The sequence below is a fragment of the Larus michahellis genome, chromosome W (assembly GCF_964199755.1).
Source record: "Larus michahellis chromosome W, bLarMic1.1, whole genome shotgun sequence".
NCBI classification, from domain to species: Eukaryota; Metazoa; Chordata; class Aves; order Charadriiformes; family Laridae; genus Larus; species Larus michahellis.
Window position 1 is genome coordinate 23,703,942 of NC_133929.1, and position 20,772 is coordinate 23,724,713.

General features: G+C 36.1%; 1 protein-coding gene across 3 annotated transcripts in view; it reads right to left on the bottom strand.

Annotated features, from left to right (window-relative positions):
* Window positions 1-389: 389 nt before the first annotated feature.
* The window catches only part of LOC141735693 (nipped-B-like protein), a 174,954-nt gene continuing 154,571 nt past the window's right edge, over window positions 390-20,772 (bottom strand). For 2 of the 3 annotated variants that reach the window (XM_074568784.1, XM_074568782.1), the window contains 17 exons: window positions 20,279-20,377; window positions 19,002-19,055; window positions 17,044-17,152; window positions 16,336-16,472; window positions 14,507-14,647; window positions 14,088-14,181; window positions 13,836-13,990; window positions 13,480-13,570; window positions 9,033-9,206; window positions 7,734-7,924; window positions 6,813-6,920; window positions 5,266-5,466; window positions 4,711-4,857; window positions 2,956-3,251; window positions 2,455-2,629; window positions 1,650-1,835; window positions 390-1,090 (listed from right to left, as the gene is read on the bottom strand). In XM_074568784.1, the coding sequence (XP_074424885.1) occupies window positions 725-1,090; window positions 1,650-1,835; window positions 2,455-2,629; window positions 2,956-3,251; window positions 4,711-4,857; window positions 5,266-5,466; window positions 6,813-6,920; window positions 7,734-7,924; window positions 9,033-9,206; window positions 13,480-13,570; window positions 13,836-13,990; window positions 14,088-14,181; window positions 14,507-14,647; window positions 16,336-16,472; window positions 17,044-17,152; window positions 19,002-19,055; window positions 20,279-20,377 (2,724 nt within the window). In that variant the 3' untranslated portion in view covers window positions 390-724. Of the gene's footprint in view, window positions 1,091-1,608; window positions 1,836-2,454; window positions 2,630-2,955; window positions 3,252-4,710; window positions 4,858-5,265; window positions 5,467-6,812; window positions 6,921-7,733; window positions 7,925-9,032; window positions 9,207-13,479; window positions 13,571-13,835; window positions 13,991-14,087; window positions 14,182-14,506; window positions 14,648-16,335; window positions 16,473-17,043; window positions 17,153-19,001; window positions 19,056-20,278; window positions 20,378-20,772 lie in introns of all 3 variants that reach the window. The other variant, XM_074568783.1, reaches the window with a different exon arrangement.

The window sequence follows — 20,772 nt, forward strand, 5'->3', positions numbered from 1 at the left end:
CTTGTTTTGAAAACCACTAATATAGTAAATTTTACATAAAAGACTGCAAAATAATATAAATGGATTTAAACATATCTTTACAATAAGAAATTCAAATGGAAACAGACAAATAACAAAGAGAAGTAAAAAAATTTATTGCAGTATTTGTTCCACCAGATTTGCTGGGGATCCCCTTTTCTTGTATTATTTCAGGGTGACCTAATACATCAAAATCTACATTTACAAAAACTCCTTCTGCAGATAGGTCATAGATACTGCATGCTTTTTTTTTTTTTTTTTCCTTCAACAGAATAAATTATATATCCAGGAGATTCTGCCATTTTACAGCCTGGAAAAACAAAGCTTCCCTGGAAACTGGGCTAAGCTAAAGAAAGCCATCCGCCGCTAGGTTAAACTCCAAGAACACTTTATTAAGAACATTAACAGACTAATTTCCAACATTCACTTGTTTATTTTTTAAACAGAAAGTTTTTTTTCAAGATATAAACATTTTTTTGTTAAACTATAATACAGTGGGAGTAAAAATGAACTGAGAAGTTTCTGCTGCACAACAGCGAAGGAAGCTCCCACAAAAATGTTTACCAAACATTTCCTCCTTTTTTCCTGCGTTCCAGGTTCCATTCTTACTCTTCATTTAACTGATACTTTTTTTTGCCAGAAAGATGATATTTCAAGTTTTTCTGTTATTTCAATTCCTGTAAATTTGGCTGTATGTACAAATTCATTAGCTGGAAGTTCCATCCTTGGCAGCATACAGCGATCGTAAAGTCTGCACAACTTTATTAGTCAGCTTATTAGCACTCGTTAGAGCAATTTTTTTGTAAATAATGTCTGACTCTTTAATAGTGTCTACCCAAGGCACCAGTTTGCGGCCATCACGGCGCTTAGCCTCAGTCCAGGAGCCACTGTAGGAGCCTGCCATCCACTGAACACTGAAGCCATTGCTGGTTTTCTGTACTACTCTTGCAATTTGTGGTCGGTCTTTGTACTTTGGACAGCAAATAGCGATGACATCCATGACATCAACACTTTCATTCATCTGTGCTGCCAACTCCGTAGAGTCTGAATTTCGTTTTGACCTTCTCAATGACTAAAACATTGGGGGGGAAAAAAGACCAAGTGTTACACAAAAGAACTTTAGTGAAATTATTGCTTTTATTGCTTTTAATCCCTTGACGCCGGGAGTTGGGATTTCCCGGCACACATTCCATTGCCGGCAATGAGACGCACCGCCAGCGCCAAGGGGTTAACATATCCTTGTAAAACCACATACTCTTAATTTGTACCCGTGTCTTTATCTCTTATTGATATATAAAATTATATATACACACAAATCATAAAGCTACATAAAAACTTGGCAACAATAAAAAGGATAACACACAGTACATTCCAAAGGAAAATTAATAAATTTTTTATACGGGATAAATCTCATTTTCTAGTTTTTTTTTTTTTTATTGTCTTTTTCTGTTAAACTTTCTACAAAAGTTGTATAAATGGTTAAGTAGAGAATCTCTACCTACAAAATGCTTTCTTTCATGTGGATTACATTACTTGGTGTACATTTAATATAATAGACTGACATTTATAAGCACATAAAAATAATTTTACGTAATACGCTGCGAAATACGTTGACTCCTCCTCCGCCTCACCCCTGAAGTGCCTCCTCCTCTATCCTCCCCATCACTTTCATCATCCTCTGTCTCAGCTGCATTGTTTTTAGGGCTGCTGCCTCCAAGTAGCGAGGTAATTGCTTTGTTCCGAGCATTTGTGCTAGCTGACACCTCTCCATCTTCTTCCTCTTCATCAGGATCCAAATGTTCCATAAGGAGCTTGAACTATTAAAAAAACCCAAACAAAACAAATCAGTCCATATTCTAACTTTAAAAATGGACATTCATATCACACTACATTAAATAAAAAACAAATGAAAAGATAAAGAAACGGGGTAAAACAAATGGCAGACAACTTCAAACTTCAAGAGCTTGTGTTTTGTTCTACAAACTTTTTACTTTCATTTTCTAGTAGATATGTAAAAGCTTTCTTCCTGTGTTCCCAAAAATGCAAGTTTTCTCTAGTTAATATTTTAAAGGGGGGGGAGGTAAATACACTAGATCTAGTCTCTATTCCTATGATGGAAAGAGTCAGGGATAAAGTGAACAAGTTATATGGTAGAGGTATACCAAGATGGCTACCAGAAACTAGAAAATACTCTGTAAAGATGAATATCCTTAGTTGAAATTCATTTTTATTGTGTTTAAATTTATTAGAAGACTGAAAGATAAACCTGCTAAACATCCTGAAAGGAAATGGTGAGTTATCAGTATATCGCATAAGATTACCAGGAACTTAACATTTTGAAATGTTCATCCAAGACATCAGCATCTACTTTCAAGTTTATACCGTGTTACCTAGTTTGAAAGGCTTTCAGATTTTCTGCAAAGCAACTTTACTTACATCTAAGTACTGTTTTACGATACTCCTCTTCACTTCTTCAGTGATCTTGGAATTAGCCATATCAGTCCGCAGAAAATCCAGAGTTTGTTTTGGATGGAAATGCACTCCTGTCTTCCTGTTTATCGCTTTATCATAAACTTTTGCAGATTCAGATGGAGAATATTTCTGAATTTTACTTTTTAAAGAAAACAAAAGGAAAGAGCATTTAAGGAAAGTCCAAAGCAATTTCAAGGAAAAGATTTTAAAACATTCAATATAAGTATTTATATTTTAATCATTCCATATGTAATAGACATCCTGGTAAGAAATGAAATTGTTGCTTTTTCTAAGCCAAAGTTTCATTACATTCAAACTATTACATTTATGTTTTTTCTCTTATACAAATCTATTGCTTAAACAATTATTAACAATGAACTTTAAAAAAACCCAACAACTTCCAAACTTAATCCTTACAAAGAACTCGCTAGATAACAAGATAGCCTATTATCTAAATATCCTTACCTATCAGAGAATCCACACAGGTTCTTTAAATGCTGTTTTAGCATCAAAAGTAATAATATGCCTTGGGAGACGTTTGCAAATTCAATTAAAGGAGCTGAATTTTCTGGTAAACATTTCATCACAGCATTTATATCATTTTCTTCATCAGAATCTGAATCAGAGTCTACTCGTTTCCGTAACCTCCGAGGCTTAGAAGCTTCCTCCTCACTTTCGCTCTCACTACCACTGTTACTCTCACTCTCAGTCTCCTCGTCTGATGAAGGCTTTCTTTCCTTTTTTTTGTCTTTCACCATAGACTGTGAGACAGAAAAGTTAACACACATTCCAAAATTAGGGTAAGTAGCATCATGTACGTTTCCAAAATCATTATTGGCTTAAATTAGGAAGAATTCCCTGAAAAATGCTATTAATTCATAACTTGATATTCAAAGACTAAAATTATTTACGTCAAAAAGATGCTGAATCATAACCCAAGGCCCCTGAAAAATGGATCCAAAGTCCACATTTTTTTGCAAGGTGGTTACAGAAGGAACTGAAGCAATAAGTACTCCACTGGCATGTTATTCTTAACAAGACTGCTAAAGTTTGTTAGCGGAGTTAGTAAAATGCAGTAGAAGGCCAAATACAATAAATCAGGAAGAAAATTCCATTTTGGTTCACCTGAATATAATTTTTGCAAAAATATGTTGTATATATTTCCATATGTACTTCGGTACAGACTAGTCCAAGCTGGTTTTAATCCTTGTCTCTGTTAAAATTCTATGACGCTAATTATGCTGCTAACTAGAGAAACCCCCAAGTCATCATATACAGTATTACTAATAATCAGTTCTACTACTTGTAGAGCTACAGAATTTCACACTGGCGTCATTACTACATACAGTATGATTTTTTCGTAACACAGAATTTAAGATGTCCCAAGTAGGATCTCATCCTCTTATGTGCTGGTGCTACACATTGGTCCCCCATCTAAAGAATGTACTGTCTCTTTCTAGCAGATTAAAAATCGAATTTGGTAGGGTGAGAATTCAAAGCAGCATACTCTCGAGGTATCAACTCTGACTTGTACTTACCATTTGCATTGGAAATCCTAGAAACGGGTTTGTTTCCTGACAGTTTGGACCTTCTACTGTTAAAGTTGTTCAGGAAACGAAGACACTGAAGTCTTTAAGAAACAGAAGCCTTTTTCTTACAGGGTTGTGTATTACCATAACAACAGATACTATACCATTATTGGGGTTCTTATATGCTACCTTAAGAAAAGGCATATTGTGCACTCTTTTCTTGCAATAAACACTGTATTTAAAGTCTCCCAGGCGACACACATGCAACTGCCATCAGCTACTTGACAACAAAAGAAACAGCAAACTGGATTTTACTATTAAAATTATACAAACAACCACAATAAACCAATATTTCATGATGATTCTGGATTCATGTACTTCCCAGATGCATGCAATTAATATTAATTCTAATTAATACAGCAATATTAGGGAATGATAGAGATTTAATATTAAGATCTCAAAATTTGTGATTCTTTTTTACCAACATAAGCAGCAATGTAAGGAAAGTTTTTAACTAGTGTCTACCAGATATAGGCCAGAACAGAAAGGGTCGTTTGTAACTACCGGTTACAAAGTAATGCTACTGGTCCATATCATAGTAATGGTACTGTATTCACTGAAAAATTGACCAAATTATAGAGAAGCTTATGTTGCCACCATAATAAATATACTAAAATATAAATGCACATACCTCTTTAAATGACTGTAGTAGGTTGCTACCAGAAACTGATAGTGTGATGTCTATATGATGCATTATAAACAGTGGCTCTTCCTGTGTTTGATAAGGAAAACAGGCTAGATTGTCTGCTATGTACAAGAGCATATTCACCTCTGTTTTCTGGAAGTTAAAAAAAAAGTACATATAAACATACATACAAATATCTTAGATTTATTCACTTATCCTGTGTTTCTAACAGTCTAGAGCAAAAACATGATCACAAGTTTTATTCTACATACTCTCAAACCCACTCTAAACAACATGTATATATGCAAAATTTAGTCATACTTGAAGATACATTATTTCTGATCAATCCAAACTGAATACAGAAAGGTACAAAACGATGCAAAAGTAACAAATGCATTCTATTATATAGGTAAATACCTTATATTACAAAGCAAAACCAAAGTACCTTAGGGAAATAAAGTTATCACTAATTACGTCATAAAAACACATTGTAAAAGGAGAATTTAAGCTTGTAATGCTATATTTTATTTTCTTTTTAAGTGAAGAAAATGTGATGCTTACTGCAGTATCATCAAAGAGGTTGAGTAAAGAAATTAGAAACGCTCGTCTGTGTTGACGGTTCCCTCGGATCATGGAGTATAGGTGTGAACACAATGCATTGGATGATTCATCGTGTCTAAAACCTCTTACAGGATCCTTTGGGCAGGTATTGATTGCCTGTTGTACCTGGTAAGACATCTTCATACCAGCCACTGCTTTCATCTGAAATGGAAAAGTATTTATTTTTATTTAAACCATTGCTTTCAAGCAGTAAAGCTGAAAGTGGAAAATAAAACAAATGCCTGTCAACAGAATCTGCTAGCTCATTTTTTAGCTTATTTCCTTTTAAGTGGATGCTCACCGGAAGTTTAACTTTCAAACATTCAGTGAGGTGCACTACTACCTTTTGAGTTGGCAAAGAGATTAAAACAGAATTTGTGGCAGAGATCAAAATGCCTAGTGAACCGCTTTCTCTGTAAATTCTATGGTAGAAACATACAGCTAATCTGCTTACCCACTGCAGCCAGATATTCCAATTTAAACAATTTTCAAGAATACTGAAATGTTTTCATACATGAACAGAACATTTTACCAAATGTGTATGCTTGATGTCACTTATAATGAAACCAACAATGGAGTCCATATTAGTACAATAGGACTGACAAAGAGAAAATGAGGGGTTTTTTGCATATATTCTGTAATTTCCAGCTGATTTTACTTACTTCTAGGCTCCTGCTCTAGTTTCAGAACAAACAATCTCTAGCTAGGCTGCATACCCAACTCTCCTCATACCACCTCTGCTTCTGTTCAGCGTAGTTGTCTCTTCATCTATACATTGTCTTAAATCCCAGCTGCCTACATAGCAAATTTCATCTGCTAGCCTTCAACTACTGGATTAGTTATCTGTTTGGATGGCATGAACAGTGCAATGCTCCAATTTCAGTGGAATACAATCAGATTTGGGAAGTCCCGCAATGTAGTACACACACTGAACTAAGACTGGGGCCTTCTGAAATAAGGAGCAGCTCAATTTCAGATTTTAAGCAGAACTAATGTCACTATGCCACAACTCCACAAGTCCTCACTTAGCCCTCAGATTTTCCTTTCAGCAAGATCCCTGTTCTTAACATCTTCCTATGCTCCTTCTGCTTAGATTACAATTTATAAAGCTTTGATGCCTAAACTATCTAATACATATACACTAAGAACCTCTACTTTTACAAGATGTTCTCTTCCCTAGACTACTGATAGAGGGAAATCATTGCTAAACATTATGAAACAGCTGTCCTTACCTCTTATCACAGAAATGCTCTTATGTACTATTCAGTGAGGAAAACACTACTGTGAATTATAAATTAAAGGAATTTTAGACTGGAAGAGATGCTTCAAATTATTATATCCTTTCTATTTCTAAGAACAGAAATCTCCAAACAGGGGAAAGATCTTTACAACTGCTTACAGTTATTGTTTATTTGTTACTTTATAGTCTTTTTCTGCAGCCGAGGCCTATTCAAGTGTTAAGTCACCAGAGAACGTACCAGTATTTTCTAAAATGAAAAATTACTTACGTGAATGAACCCAGCATATTTTTTGTCTATTTCCACCAACTGCTGGTCAGCTTTGTTTCGCATAGAGGGCTCTGGATCAGTGCCCATAGCAATTAAGTATGGCACACACTTGAAAAACAAATGAAATGATTATTCAGAGTCATTGTACCTCTTCTTTCTCACTCTTTGTTCTTCTATTACACTGTTGTTCTTGTTATATTCTGACTACTGCAGAAACTAGAATAGGAAGCTCTATGCAACTTACTACCTGACTACTTTTTGCAAACAAATAGTACAAAATACAGAAGACACCAGCATTATAAACAACAGAAGTTGTGTGAGGTTTCAGGTAGCATTTCCATTTCTCTCAAACTCTAAAGTCAATTTACACTACAAAAAAATGCCATTGTAAAAAAAGCAACCACCACTTATGACTGAACATGCACAATGGCTGTGGTATAACAAATAATTACAAAGATATTATGTAAGCAAATAATAGTGGAGATGATAACTGAAGTTCTGACATTGACTCTGGAATTACATAGTGTTTGGAGGACATGGGGATTGAGGTAGAAGCAAGTTGACGCAGTTTTCAGGATAAAGAATCAAATAAAGAAAACAGCTTGGCATAAACCTGAAATTTATAAGTATAACAGAAATATGCTCCAATGTACATTTGTAAGTGCTCTTTAGGCACCGGCTGGTTGGGCCAGTGCATCTTGATCTAAAGACAAGAAAATACAGCATTTGGAATCTCACTGTCTAAACAACATAAAACAGATTTCGAAATATGCTTTCTGTAAAGGCCCCTTGCTACAATAAGAAATTACTGTAACATAGCTGGAAGAGAAAAACTAGAAATGTATCCAGCAAGCGTAAAAACCTCTGAAAACCTGAATAAAAAAAAAACCAACCCAAAACCACCATAAAAGCCTACCATACCTGAACAGGATGGATAAGACCTTGGTTTAACGTCAGTGCAATGACATTTAGAGCAAAGTGGCGTACACTGGACTGGGTATGAAAGAAAGCCTCAAGGACCTGTTTGAGATATAGCTGCATGATGGAACTGCTCATCCCCGAGGAAATATCACCCATTTCTTTCAGGTCTTCCTGCTTCGCTACTTTTTTCCCTGTAAAAAGGACAAAAGCAATAGCACGCTCACCACAGTATAATAATTTACTTTGCCATTACTTGATGCATACTGATCTTTAAGCTTTACAATACATACACATTTCAGCTGTCTTAGAATGGGTTTATGATCTCATGAAACAGAACAGTCTGATGGCAAATTGTCCTGGTTTCAGCTGGGATAGAGTTAATTTTCCAAGCATCTGCTGTGTTTTGGATTTAGTATGAGAAGAATGTTGATAACACATATTGCTTTAAGTTGTTGCAGTCAAGGACTTTTTCAGCTTCCCATAGAAGCTGAGAGGGAGCATAGATAGAATAAGCTGGCCAAAGAAATATTCCATACCATAGACATAATGCTCATTATATAAATGGGGGTTGGCTTGGGGGCAGGAATCCATGATTACTGCTCGGGACGGGCAATTAATCATCAGGTGGTGACCAATTGTATTGCATCACTCATTTTGTATATTCTTTTATCATTATTGTTATTATTATCTTCTCTTCCATTACTCTTCTATTAAACTGTCTTTATCTCACAGAATGGTAGGGGTTGGAAGGGACCTCTGGAGATCATCTAGTCCAACCCCCCTGCCAAAGCAGGTTCACCTACAATCTCAACCCACGAGGTTTCCTTTTTTCACGATTCTCCTCCTCTATCCCACTTGGGGGGTGGGGGGGAGTGAAAGGCTGAGTGGTCCTGGTTGCTGCTTGGGTTTAAACCACGACACAAATATACTTCAAAAAACTAAGGAGATATTTTAAAGTCTTATTCTTCAATAAAGGTTTTAATTTTTAAAATTTATTATTTTGTATCTGCAAATTAACCTTAGAAAAGATTTTGATAAAAAGTATTACTACCATCATTACAGCAATTATGCATTCTGGACTGCTTTCAGGATTTATACATCTTGAAAGTAAATAATAAGCTACACTTCTCAATATACCTATGCACATAATGAATTTTTGAAAATTATTCTAAGATACTTTGTGTACAATATTATTGATTAGATAACAATCTTAAGTGACTCAGTTCACATATATAGTAATTGTATGCAAGAAAGTTAGGTTTTGTATGCCTCATTAACACAGAGCTCCTCAACACTTACAGTCTCTGTCTGCCTGCTGCATACGTGTATCCTCCTCCTGCAAGTAGGTCTGGAGGTTTTTTAACACCTGGATTTTTAAGTTTACTGAAGAGTTCTTATCTGAAAGAATGCTGTTGTACAGAGTCTTCACTTCCTGTTCGAACATTAAACTTGGGTGTTGTATAAATGCAAATCCTAAGGGTGGAAGAAAAGAGGAAATATTCCACGTTATTATCTGAAAATTTTATTTCTGCTTTTTAAAGTCTTTCTTCAAAATAGAGGTATGAAATTTATCTCCTCCCAACAGCATAGCTTTTTCCAGTACAAACAGTATTGCTTTTTCATATGGACACCATTCTAAGCTTATAAGCAGTTCTATTAGCCATGACAGTTCTATTAGCCATGACTCTGTCTGACAGATAAAGATGGGGTGCCGACCCAAGGCAGTTGCACTAAGAAGAATTATACAGGTCTGGAAGCATGTCTGCATCTCAATGACTAGGGAGGTCTCCCAAGGGAGGAACATTGCTAAAAATTACCCACTGTTTTTCTAATACATTTGGAGAAAAACATTCTGCTGAAACGGTGAAGTGTTATTCATATGGAGGCAGAACAAACGTGGAAAAAATGATAAGTGTCATGAGTGTTTAAAAAATACATTTTAAAAGAAAAAAACCATAGTGAACACAGTAAAATAAAATTTATACCTCTCACTATCATTGAGATACACACTGCAGAACCGCTTTTAGCTGCAGCCTTATCCTTGACAAAGAACTGGTTATTCTTAGTCAGGGAAATCTTTATTTCATAAAAACTTTGACCTAAATTAGTGACAGTATATATCGGTTTAGATCATGTACGTAGATTTAGAAGTGCTGCTGACAAATTCTTACAGAGTATCATAAAAAAAACAAAACAACACAACAGTAAAGGGAACATAACTTCACAATTCAAACTATGTTTAACTACTTGATTTTTTTTTTTTTAAGACTGTGAGAAAAGCAGACATTAAAGTGCATCTTTCACGACCACAGGAAACCAAGATTCTGAATGAACACACAGAAAACATATAAACATTAAAAAAAGAACAGGGGAAAAAATGAAAGCAAATAAAATTATGCTAAAGTGATGTATAAAAGTGTCTGTAACAAAGGGAATACTGAGTCAGGTTTTTAAAACTGGCTCTGTGCACACAAAAAAGATAGTGTAGCTAAAGGCAAGACCTCAGTGTGTTTAAGATCTCATTTCAGTCTCAAAACAGGAAGAAGAGAGAAGGCAAGGGAGATGGAGGAGAAAGAGGTGAAAGAAAAAGGAATGATTCTCCTCTCTGGAGTACGTAGTATAATTGTGCACTCTATAGAGGTGTATATTGATGTTTATAACTTGGCCACCTATGAGAAAGTCCAACCCACTTCTTACAAGTTAATTTTAAAAATGAAAAGCACTTGCATGTATGTGTAACAATCCATAACTCTTTCTTTCTTTCATTCACTTACTTAAGAGTCTAAAACCAGCAGTATTATCTGTGAAATTCTTATTTTTCCATCCCCTGTAAGTGGGGGAGAAATCTTACTTGCATAAGAATTTGTCACAGGAGATGAAAAAAAAAAGGTATCTGCTGTGTTCTTTTAAGGACTGACTTCACATCTCAGGGCTACCCTCTCATGACTTCTCGTAGAATCATAGAATAGTCTGGGTTGGAAGGGACCTTTAAAGGTCATCTAGTCCAACCCCCCTGCACTAAGCAGGGACATCTTCAACTAGATCAGGTTGCTCAGAGCCCCATCCAACCTGACCTTGAATGTTTCCAGGGATGGGGCATCTACCACCTCTCTGGGCAACCTCTTCCAATGTTTCACCACCCTCAGCATAAAAAATTTCTTCCTTATAGCTAGTCTAAATCTACCCTCTTTTACTTTAAAACCATTACCCCTTGTTCTACCACTACAGGCCCTGCTAAAAAGTCGGTCCCCATCTTTCTTATAAGCCCCCTTTAAGTACTGAAAGGCCGCAATGAGGTCTCCCCAGAGCCTTCTCTTCTCCAGGCTGAACAACCCCAACTCTCTCAGCCTGTCCTCATAGGAGAGGTGCTCCAGCCCTCTGATCATTTTTGTGGCCCTCCTCTGGACCTGCTACAACGGGTCCATGCCTTTCCTGTGCTGAGGGCTCCAGAGCTGGACACAGTACTCCAGGTGGGGTCTCACCAGAGCAGAGCAGAGGGGAAGAATCACCTCTCTCGATCTGCTGGCCATGCTTCTTGTCATACAGCCCAGGATACGGTTGGCCTTCTGGGCTGTGAGTGCACATTGCTGGCTCACGTTCAGCTTTTCATTCACCAGTACCCCCAAGTCCTTCTCTGCAGGGCTACTCTCAATCTCATCATGCCCCAGCCTGTATTGATAATGAGGATTGTCCCAACCCAAGTGTAGGACCTTGCACTTGGCCTTGTTGAACCTCATGAGGTTCACATGGGGCCACTTCTTGAGCTTGTCCAGGTCCCTCTGGATGACATCCCATCCCTCTGGCCTGTCAACCACACCACTCAGCTTGGTGTCATCTGCAAACTTGCTGAGGGTGCACTCAATACCACTGTCTGTCATTGATTAAGATATTGAACAGTACTACTCCCAATACAGAGCCCTGAGGGACACCACTTGTCACCGATCTCCATCTGGACATCGAGCCATTGACCACTACCCTCTGGATGCGACCATCTTCATACCTTTGTTTTCACTCTGTTAAGAACTTGTCTGAGTAAGACATTACCTGTTAGATACTTACAGGTTTAGCTAAATTTACTAACAAAATTTTGTATCCTCAATCTGCCTTGAAAGTACACAACTGGAAGAGAAGCGTAACCATTAATCTTATGGTTAAACTTAATCCCTCAACAGCAGTGACACATCCCAAAGCAAAGGCTAAAACTGCTGAATGTCCTTACTGAAAGAACACATTAATAATTACCAGTAGGAAAGCACACACTCTTCACATGATGCCTTCACTGTATATAAATGTTGAATTAGCTTGTTAGTCATTTTCACCTTATTGCTGCACACAAATGTTGAATGGATTTGACAACTTGGATCAATTGCCAGTCTGTAAGATAGAACTTTGACTGCCTACCACATTTCTGTACATCCAGCAGCTACCCTCAAAATGGAAACAGTTCTTAGATGAGATTAATATATCACTGAAAACAGTTGTCTGAGGTTTAATTAAAATAAAGATTGACATGCTTATGGGCAGAGAAAAAAAATATCTGAAGAATGCCTACTGATAGCCACCCTTGTTTTCTCCTCTTCCCCCAAACTGATCAGTTCATCTGTAATTTAGAAACATTTTTGATGAATGCAACATTCTCAGCATCCATGAGTAAAGCAATCATGTCTGTGATTAGGAAGACAGCCCCTATCCCACGTGCAATATTCTGTAGAGGACAATTATAATGGACTACAGTAAGTGTTGTGCATCTTGATACAATGCCTAGAAAAACCTTCATCTAGTCCAGAACACTGTAGCATTGGCTCCTGCAACAGAGGCAACTCTAAAGCTATTAATCCCACTCAGCTGTCTGAAATGGTTTCCTCACAGAATATCAAATTGAGATTCAGTCTCAGTCCTTGTCCTCAGAGTTCTCCCTAGCCTGAACTGAAGCAGGATATTTAAAAAGCCACCTAAACAGCAGCATAAGGAGGCAAATTCTTGTCCACAGTTAAACCATACAATGCAAGCTCACATGAATGGGAGACAACTTTCTTTAGACTAAGCCATAACCATGAACTGAACTCTTCCAGAAACCAAGGCCTATCTGCCCAAACAAGATTCTCTCATATGTACAGTTTCGGTCCTTGAGCAGAGGAGGAACGTGATACAAATCACCACTGCAAGTGACTGAGATACCATACTAATGCCTTCAGATAAAGAATCTATTTAAAATTGAAATACTGCCAAAATCCCAAACCAAACTGTAATATTTAGACTATGACATCATCTCAATGCCTTGTGAAATCTCACAGAGCATTCTCCAGTTGGTATAAACTGCCAGAGTTCCCTTGACTCCTGCAGAATATCTGCCCCACACTTAAAATTCTCAAAGTTTTTCCAGCATTTTTTCTAGTTATTCTTTAACCATACCCTGTGGACTGAAAAACAAGATCTGGAGTTACAACATACTTGCATGTGGGGAAAAAAAAAATAACATCTCCATTACTTTGGAAACCTGATGCTTTTTAAGACTTAGTCACACAACAAAAAGGCATTCACTGTCAAAAGCATCCACTCTGCTGCAGAAGTATGCAACTTCAAAATATCCCTTTGACTACATTTCTATAGCCAGTTCTCAAATAAAACATGCAGTGAACTTTGATTTTAAACAAACTCCCCTGCCACTACACAAATAAATGAATTCTTGCTGAAATGCATGGATTTTTACTACAGCAGAATAATAAAAACTATTAATATTTCTTACCAAGGCCAATAATGGCTTTTGTCTGTACTTCTTCATCTGAATGCTTTGTAAAATACATCAGCAGTTCAAGTACTTTATCCTTAATGTTAACCTGAGAAAATGAAAACAAAAATAATAGCTATTTGATGATGAAATAGATGCTTTTAATCTCTTATAAAAAACATAAATATCAAAAAGGAGAAACATGGTCTTACTGCATGGCCTTTGCAAAACCATGTATTTACAAACCAAAAAGCTATATTATATGCATTATGAAAAAATACATAGCTTCGAGGGACTAGGAATACTGTACTTTCAAGTTGAAGTGGAGCATTCAATATACATAAGACGTGGAGATTAAATACAAGTTATTTTACCTTACTGTTGCCCTTAAAATCTTCCTGATCAAAATCAAAATGCCGACACAATGCTCCAACAGTGAAAAGTGATCGAAGGAGTGCTGGTTTATTGGCAGTAAGTATTGTACTGTTAGGGTCTTCTTGGTGTTGACTTTTTAATTTCGAAAGTGCACCTACAGTAAGATAAATGTTTTGAGCACAGTATTTAATCATGGTGTATCCCTAAGACAAAACTGAAGAGTGACAATTACATGTTGTGATTTTACTTACCATAATATCTATTAAAACAGGCCCACACAAATTTATAGTTCTGGGTGACCTTGTTCACAACAGCCCCAAGACAGCTCACACAATGCTGAACAACCTAGGATCAAGAAAGAACAAATGAGTTATATTTAGAAGTTAAAACTGAGATTTTTGTGAAGTTATGTAGGAAAAAGCTATGTAGAACTAAAATTAATGATCTAACAGATGTAATGTCCATCTCCTAGACTGCTCTGAAAACCTGCCCAAACTTATAATTGTTAAAATATAGCAACAACACATACAAACACCAGTAAACCAAGAACACTGATTTTTTCATGGCTCAAAAGTTATCTTCATAATGAAGACAGATTTTCTTTAAATCAAAACCATGTATTTCACAATGTGAAATAGAATCAACTGAATAGCATCAATTAAAAGCTTACTGTCATGCCATATTTGATGATGAGTTTCATGAGGTCTTCCTCAATAGTGGCAAGAAAGGTCTCACTTGGGTGCTCCATTAGCGGCACTACAAGTTCTAAGATTTTTGCAACATTGCAGATCACCATGAAATCATTCTGGGTCTGAAACAACAGTATTTATAGCATTTAACATTTCTGGTTGTGGTACCTATAAGCTAAGTATTATTAATATTTATTATGTAATACATATGTATTAATATTGTACAATACATATTAATATGATACAATTACATACAAGTACATATTAATACAATACATTTACATAATAGTACAATACTATTATGTATCTTATGTAAGATATTTGGTAAAGATTTATATATTTTACATCTGTTTTTAAATTACATATTATTTTGAAAGCAAGTTCTTGTTTTCTACAGAATTTCTGGGGGAAAAAAAAATAAATCTGTAGAAACAGACCTTCACCTCTCATCAAGGCTGTGACAGACCTGAAAACTTTTGGTCCCAATAATTTTTTGGAGTCCTACAACAAATCTAGGAACTCCTCCTGACACGTGCACACTAGAGAACACACAACACCTGGCAACAGGTATCGGCAACAAATGAAGCTGTGCTATAGCTAAATATGGCTTAAAGAAAATAGATAATAATATGCACAAATATAGAAATTAAAATTAAAATGATTACTGGTTTACATTACCATGACTGTATATATATTGTGAGGAATCTATATTATATATTAAATGTACATCCTGCTAGAAATTGACTTTTTTGACAAATCAAGCTCAGTAGTCATGATAGGATAATTCTCAAAAGCTACTATCAAGCTATTTAACATATTCAAGCTCACAGGGGTAATTCTACAATTCATCTCAACCTGTGTAAGTACAAAACTTATGTAACACGCTAAAGAGATGTTGCAGCAAGTAAATAATCAGATAAACCTTTCCTATGCTGTTTGATCAGAAGCCGCTCAAAGTCTGTTGTAGATGCGTGTAGAGAATGCTCCAGGGCTGAACCCATAAAATGCTAGGCTATACCTGCAAGCTAAGCCAATAACAAGTATTCTCAAGCCTGCCCTTCCCTGAGCAGCTGACCTAATGTAATGGATTGCTGCTACCCACCCAGACAAGCTCTTCCTTGAGCCACGGCTGCATGATCCTGCCCTGCCTCTGCCAGATCAGGGGTTCATCACAACCTTCACTAGCCAACTGTGCTAATCAAAATAGCAGAAAGCAATGCAATGTTTCAGAGGAGGGGGGCCATTTTACTGGAGTGGGGGGTTCAGCATTATAGTTCTCTACCATTTTTGTGACCTAAACTGTCTTACAGGGAAATACAAAAACACCAGAGCTAGAAAAGGGAGAAGTGAAGTGCTGAAGAGGATAGAGCAGGACATTTTCCTTCTGATATATTTGCTATATGTTAGATTCACTCTATCTTATGGAACCATACCTTTAGTCTTAAGATTCATGTTAAATCTTAACTACTTTTAAGATTGACTATAAAACAAAACGATTTTAAGAAATTATTTCTTAACAGGTGAAAAACTGGGTTTTAGTCCTCAAGGGAAATAGGTGGCACAGGTTTCAGTTTCATTTGGCTGTAAAACGTGGAGGTAGAGGGTGAGGAATAGCAACTTAGAAGAAACAGAGATCATCAAAAGGACATAATATCTTCAGAAGATATGATGCTCATGCAACAGAAACACAATTTTTATTTCTCTTTTCCTACCTTCAATTTCATCAAGCATACAAGACAGACGTTAATTTCCATGCTTAATTATCTGTGTGTGGGGGGGAAAGACTGATTTTCTAATTTTCTCTACTTACACTGCATTTAGTGGTCAGGTATGGCTGCATGGTCATGGCATGTTTGACCATTAGCTGGGGCCTGATTTTGCTGAATAAGAACAAAGTGGTTATGCAAGCAACCAAGCGACCAGAATTCACACCTTTGTTGTCAGAATCTGAAAAAAAAATTAGAAAATACACAAAGTAATGTTTGAGCAATGAAAAATACATAGCCAAAACATGTTACAAAAGAGATATTCATATGATATCTTTCAAGATCAACACAGGATATTCTTATTGGATTAGAGATAAGAACATAATGTGTTAACTTGTATATGATCACAAAATATGTGAAATAAGAAGCAAAGATGCTTCAAAGACATCACTAGTTTTTAAACTACTTACTGTACACAGAACACTGTCCCAGCCAATGACTCCTATTACAACTGTAGGACATATTAATGCAAATAAAGCTTGCCACATTTGTTTTGTTTTTAGTGATCTAAAAGTTTGAACAAGTTATTTCAAAAATAGTTCTGTTATTGTGGTTAGCTAGAGAAAATTAGAGAAGCTTTATTATTATACAGTGCTCAAAAGTTCATAATGAACTTAAATGCAATAATTCATTACCATCAGTTGCATAATAGGAATTCTGTAACAGTAACTTTTTGCAATAGTAATTTGAACAACCACTGTTACAGTATCATGTAAAATTCAAAGGAGCTACTGGGTTGTAAACAATATTACCCGATAAGGATTCCTCATATTTAAGTATGTGCTCAACCAAATTGTCGACAAGTTGAGTACAGGCTTTCTTCACAGGTTTATATGAGGCATCCTCTTCTGACTTCAACAGCTGTAGCAGATGAAACAGAAAATGACTTAGTATTAAGGGTGCATTCATTTACATTGGATACATGCTGGCTTTATAACAATCGCTACAGATACATAAGGATTTTGCACTACAAAAGCATTTAACTTCTCCATAAAAGTTACATGGTGAAGAAAAAAATTAAGGGAAGTAAAAAAAAATCAAAGCAAAATGCAAGAGAGGTAAAGAAAAATTAACTGCGACAAAAAGAACAGTTCTACTGATTTTTGCGTTGGGATGAAAGCTAACTTTGTGCTTAATGAAATAATGCAGAAAACAATAATGTAGTCATACTCGCCAGCAGCAACTAATAGGAGTTAGAAGGCTTTTTAAAACACTTAGAAAAAAAAAATAAAATTCAAAAGGAACGTTGTTTTTGACACTAAGCAAAAATAGCAAACTAAGATGAAACATAGTTTCACCTCCAGGGATGGGGCAGCCACAGCTTCTCTGGGCAACCTGTGTCAGTGATGGCATAGAGTCCAGTTTTAGAAATCAGTGGTTATGTAGTTTGGTTGGTTGTGTGGGTGACAGGGTGGGTAGTATATGGGTAGGCAGTAGGGGTAGCTGTTGGAGTAGTGTGAGGTCTGGGAATAGCTCTCAGCATGAGCTTTAAGGATATTCTGTTTCCATTATTTTTCCCTGTATCGGCCCACAGGCACACTGCTTCGATAGTTGTGTCACTAAAGCAGCTCATCATACAGTAGGAGCATGAGAAGCAATTAGCTCTGCTTTTTGGCAGAGTTTGATTTTCCTTTTGATGACCACATAGGTATTGCCTTTTAAGTAATATGTTACATTACATTCAGTAGAGATTCTGTCATCTGGTGTAGCAGAAATAAGGTGACTTTTATTTGCTTTTATCATCATATGATGACTAGTGATTGTAAGGTTTTGTGCTGGCTTTACCCTGAGGGTGGCAGAGCCCTGGCACAGGCTGCCCAGAGAGGTGGTGGAGTCTCCATCTCTGGGGACATTCAAAACCCACCTGGACGCGTTCCTGTGCAACCTGCTCTGGGTGACCCTGCTCTGGCAGGGGGGTTGGACTAGATGATCTCCAGAGGTCCCTTCCAACCCTGTGATTCTATGATACTATGATAGTTCTATGAACATTTTAATCAGTTAATTTAATTGAGCCTGTACTATAGCTTTTTCTTCAGTGCAGGCATTAAGAGGCACTTTGGTTTACTCGGCTACCTATTTTCATGGCACTCTAGGCTAAAGTAAAATCTTTGGAGACCTCTAATTCCCCCATGCATGCTTTTGTTAATGTTTGAAAATTAACGAGTGCATACAAGTTGTAGAAGAGAAAGATAACACAGGCTAAGAGATATAATCAAAGCAAGATAATTTCTTAGAAAAATCAGAGTAAAATATAATGCATAAGAGTAAGCTATACTCTGAAGATTCACTGCTTCTATAAACTGTGTAACAAATATATTGGATGTGAAAATACGCTTATCTACCATTTAAAAGAAACCTACATTACACTAGAGGCCTCATTTCAGAATTAAGTATCTTAACTGTGGACTTCATGTTATGTCACTCATTATTGAAGAGACCACGAAATCAAAACCAAACAAAACCCCTCCCCCCTCCCCCCAAAGTGAAGTATTTTTAAAACAGATCACATGGAAAGAAAAACTAATGTTGGAGACAAAGAAAATTACACCAATGAAGATTTCAAAAAAGGTCAGATGTTTAGAGGGCATGAATTGAATTTGACTACTGGAAAGGACTGCTCTTGTAGTCTCCCTTTAATGTGTTTTAGTACCAAAAGAAATATTAAAATTCTTACAATGATTGTGCCATACATTCAAAATTCATTACTTACATTTTGCAGAAGCTGTTCAAACCAATCATACCCCGTATCTCTACAAGCTGCAACCTAAAAGTAGTTTTGAGAATAAACTGGTTTAAAAAGGCAACTGAAGAAAAATTACTTCAATACAGATGTCATCTTAAAAGATCAGTAAACATGCATAGATATATTTTCGTATACATTCAATACAATAACTTTGGAGATCAGAAACTTTCTGCATTTGAAAATTAGTTCTTACCATTTAAGTAATCCCAGAATTTGTATCCCATACAACACAAGGCCTACACATTTTACTGGAGATTCCTGGCTCTAACGTAAACCAAATTTTGGTTTTGTAGAACAACATTTTGTACAGATTTAAACACAAATACAAGCCTGACATATTAAAAATGAACATGTGTGTGTGCATATATATATATATGCATGTACATATTTTTATATAAACAAACAAAGCCTTCACGGGTATCATATGTCAGGAACAGCTCACAGGTGCTCCAAAATAGAATTGGCAGGAGAACTGAGAATTAAGCTGAAGTCAATTCAACTGACTTCTCAATCTGGAAAAATGCATGCACTACACTACCATTTAGTAAAAATATTGAAAAGCAGGATGGAGTTTAAACCCATAATTTTAAGTAGTGAAGCGAGTATTTTTATTTGATATTTACATCTTGGTATAATTGGTATTAAAATACCTTCTCAGCACAATGGTTTTACACAACACGTTTTCACTACAAATGTATAATCATTTTATTTGAAATAGATTTTTTTTTTGAGACACGCTATTTAATTTGCTGCTCCTAAAAAGTAGATAAAATTATGCAGATACTAGCTTACGCTGGGTGAGAACATGACCATGTATTTGTTAAAACAGCTTATTAACCTTTCAAAATAAATTTTATCAATTGAGGAAATGTTTCTTTTAAGAGACAGCTTCTTAGTTAGGCTTAACTATATGCTGCTACTTGCATTTCCTGGAAAGTGTTAAATATAAGAGAAATTTGTTGTGTTTTCACTGAACAAGTATTTTACACAACCTGAATATAATGTGCAGCAGATTAGTGAGCATTTAAAGTTTCCTACAGCCTGTTCCATCAGATAATAATTCTAGCATATATTCAGTGTCAGGAGATATATATTCAATGTCAGGAGATATATAGAGAAAACCATCTGATAATTAAATTACTTGCATATTTTTTGTATTCTAAAATACTACAGACAATATTTCAAAGATACTAAAAACATAATAAAATTTTGCACATAACTTAATTCAAATTTGTTTAACATACCACATCAGTGATGTTTAGTATTTTCCTGGTCATTGCTTCTTTGTCATGGTGTGGAGTTGGAGTAAACCAGAGCTTCTGGAATGTCTCATTTACTAATTTCTGAAGGAAAAAAAAAATTAGCAGAAATAAGCAAGTTTGTCTTGGCACATCGGAATTATTTCTAATACATTCATACAATAGATTCGTTGACGATACGTGCCATTTCGTAAGGAACTATTCAACCTAAGTGAGACTGTTGTAGAGAATGTTATATGAGACAGACACAGATCTACTATTACAGCAGTTATACTGGCCTCTAAGCAAGCTTCACTGAAATGATCACTGGGAACTGATGATACAGAAAATGAAGTTACCACTTTCTTGCACTAATTTGCATTCCTCAGGAAAACATAGTACCCTGAGAAGCTGACAACCAAACACAAGATTACAATTGCTGCAGCAGAATTAGCAGCAACTGTAGATTACTTCAGCATTTTCAGAATGGCTGTGACAAG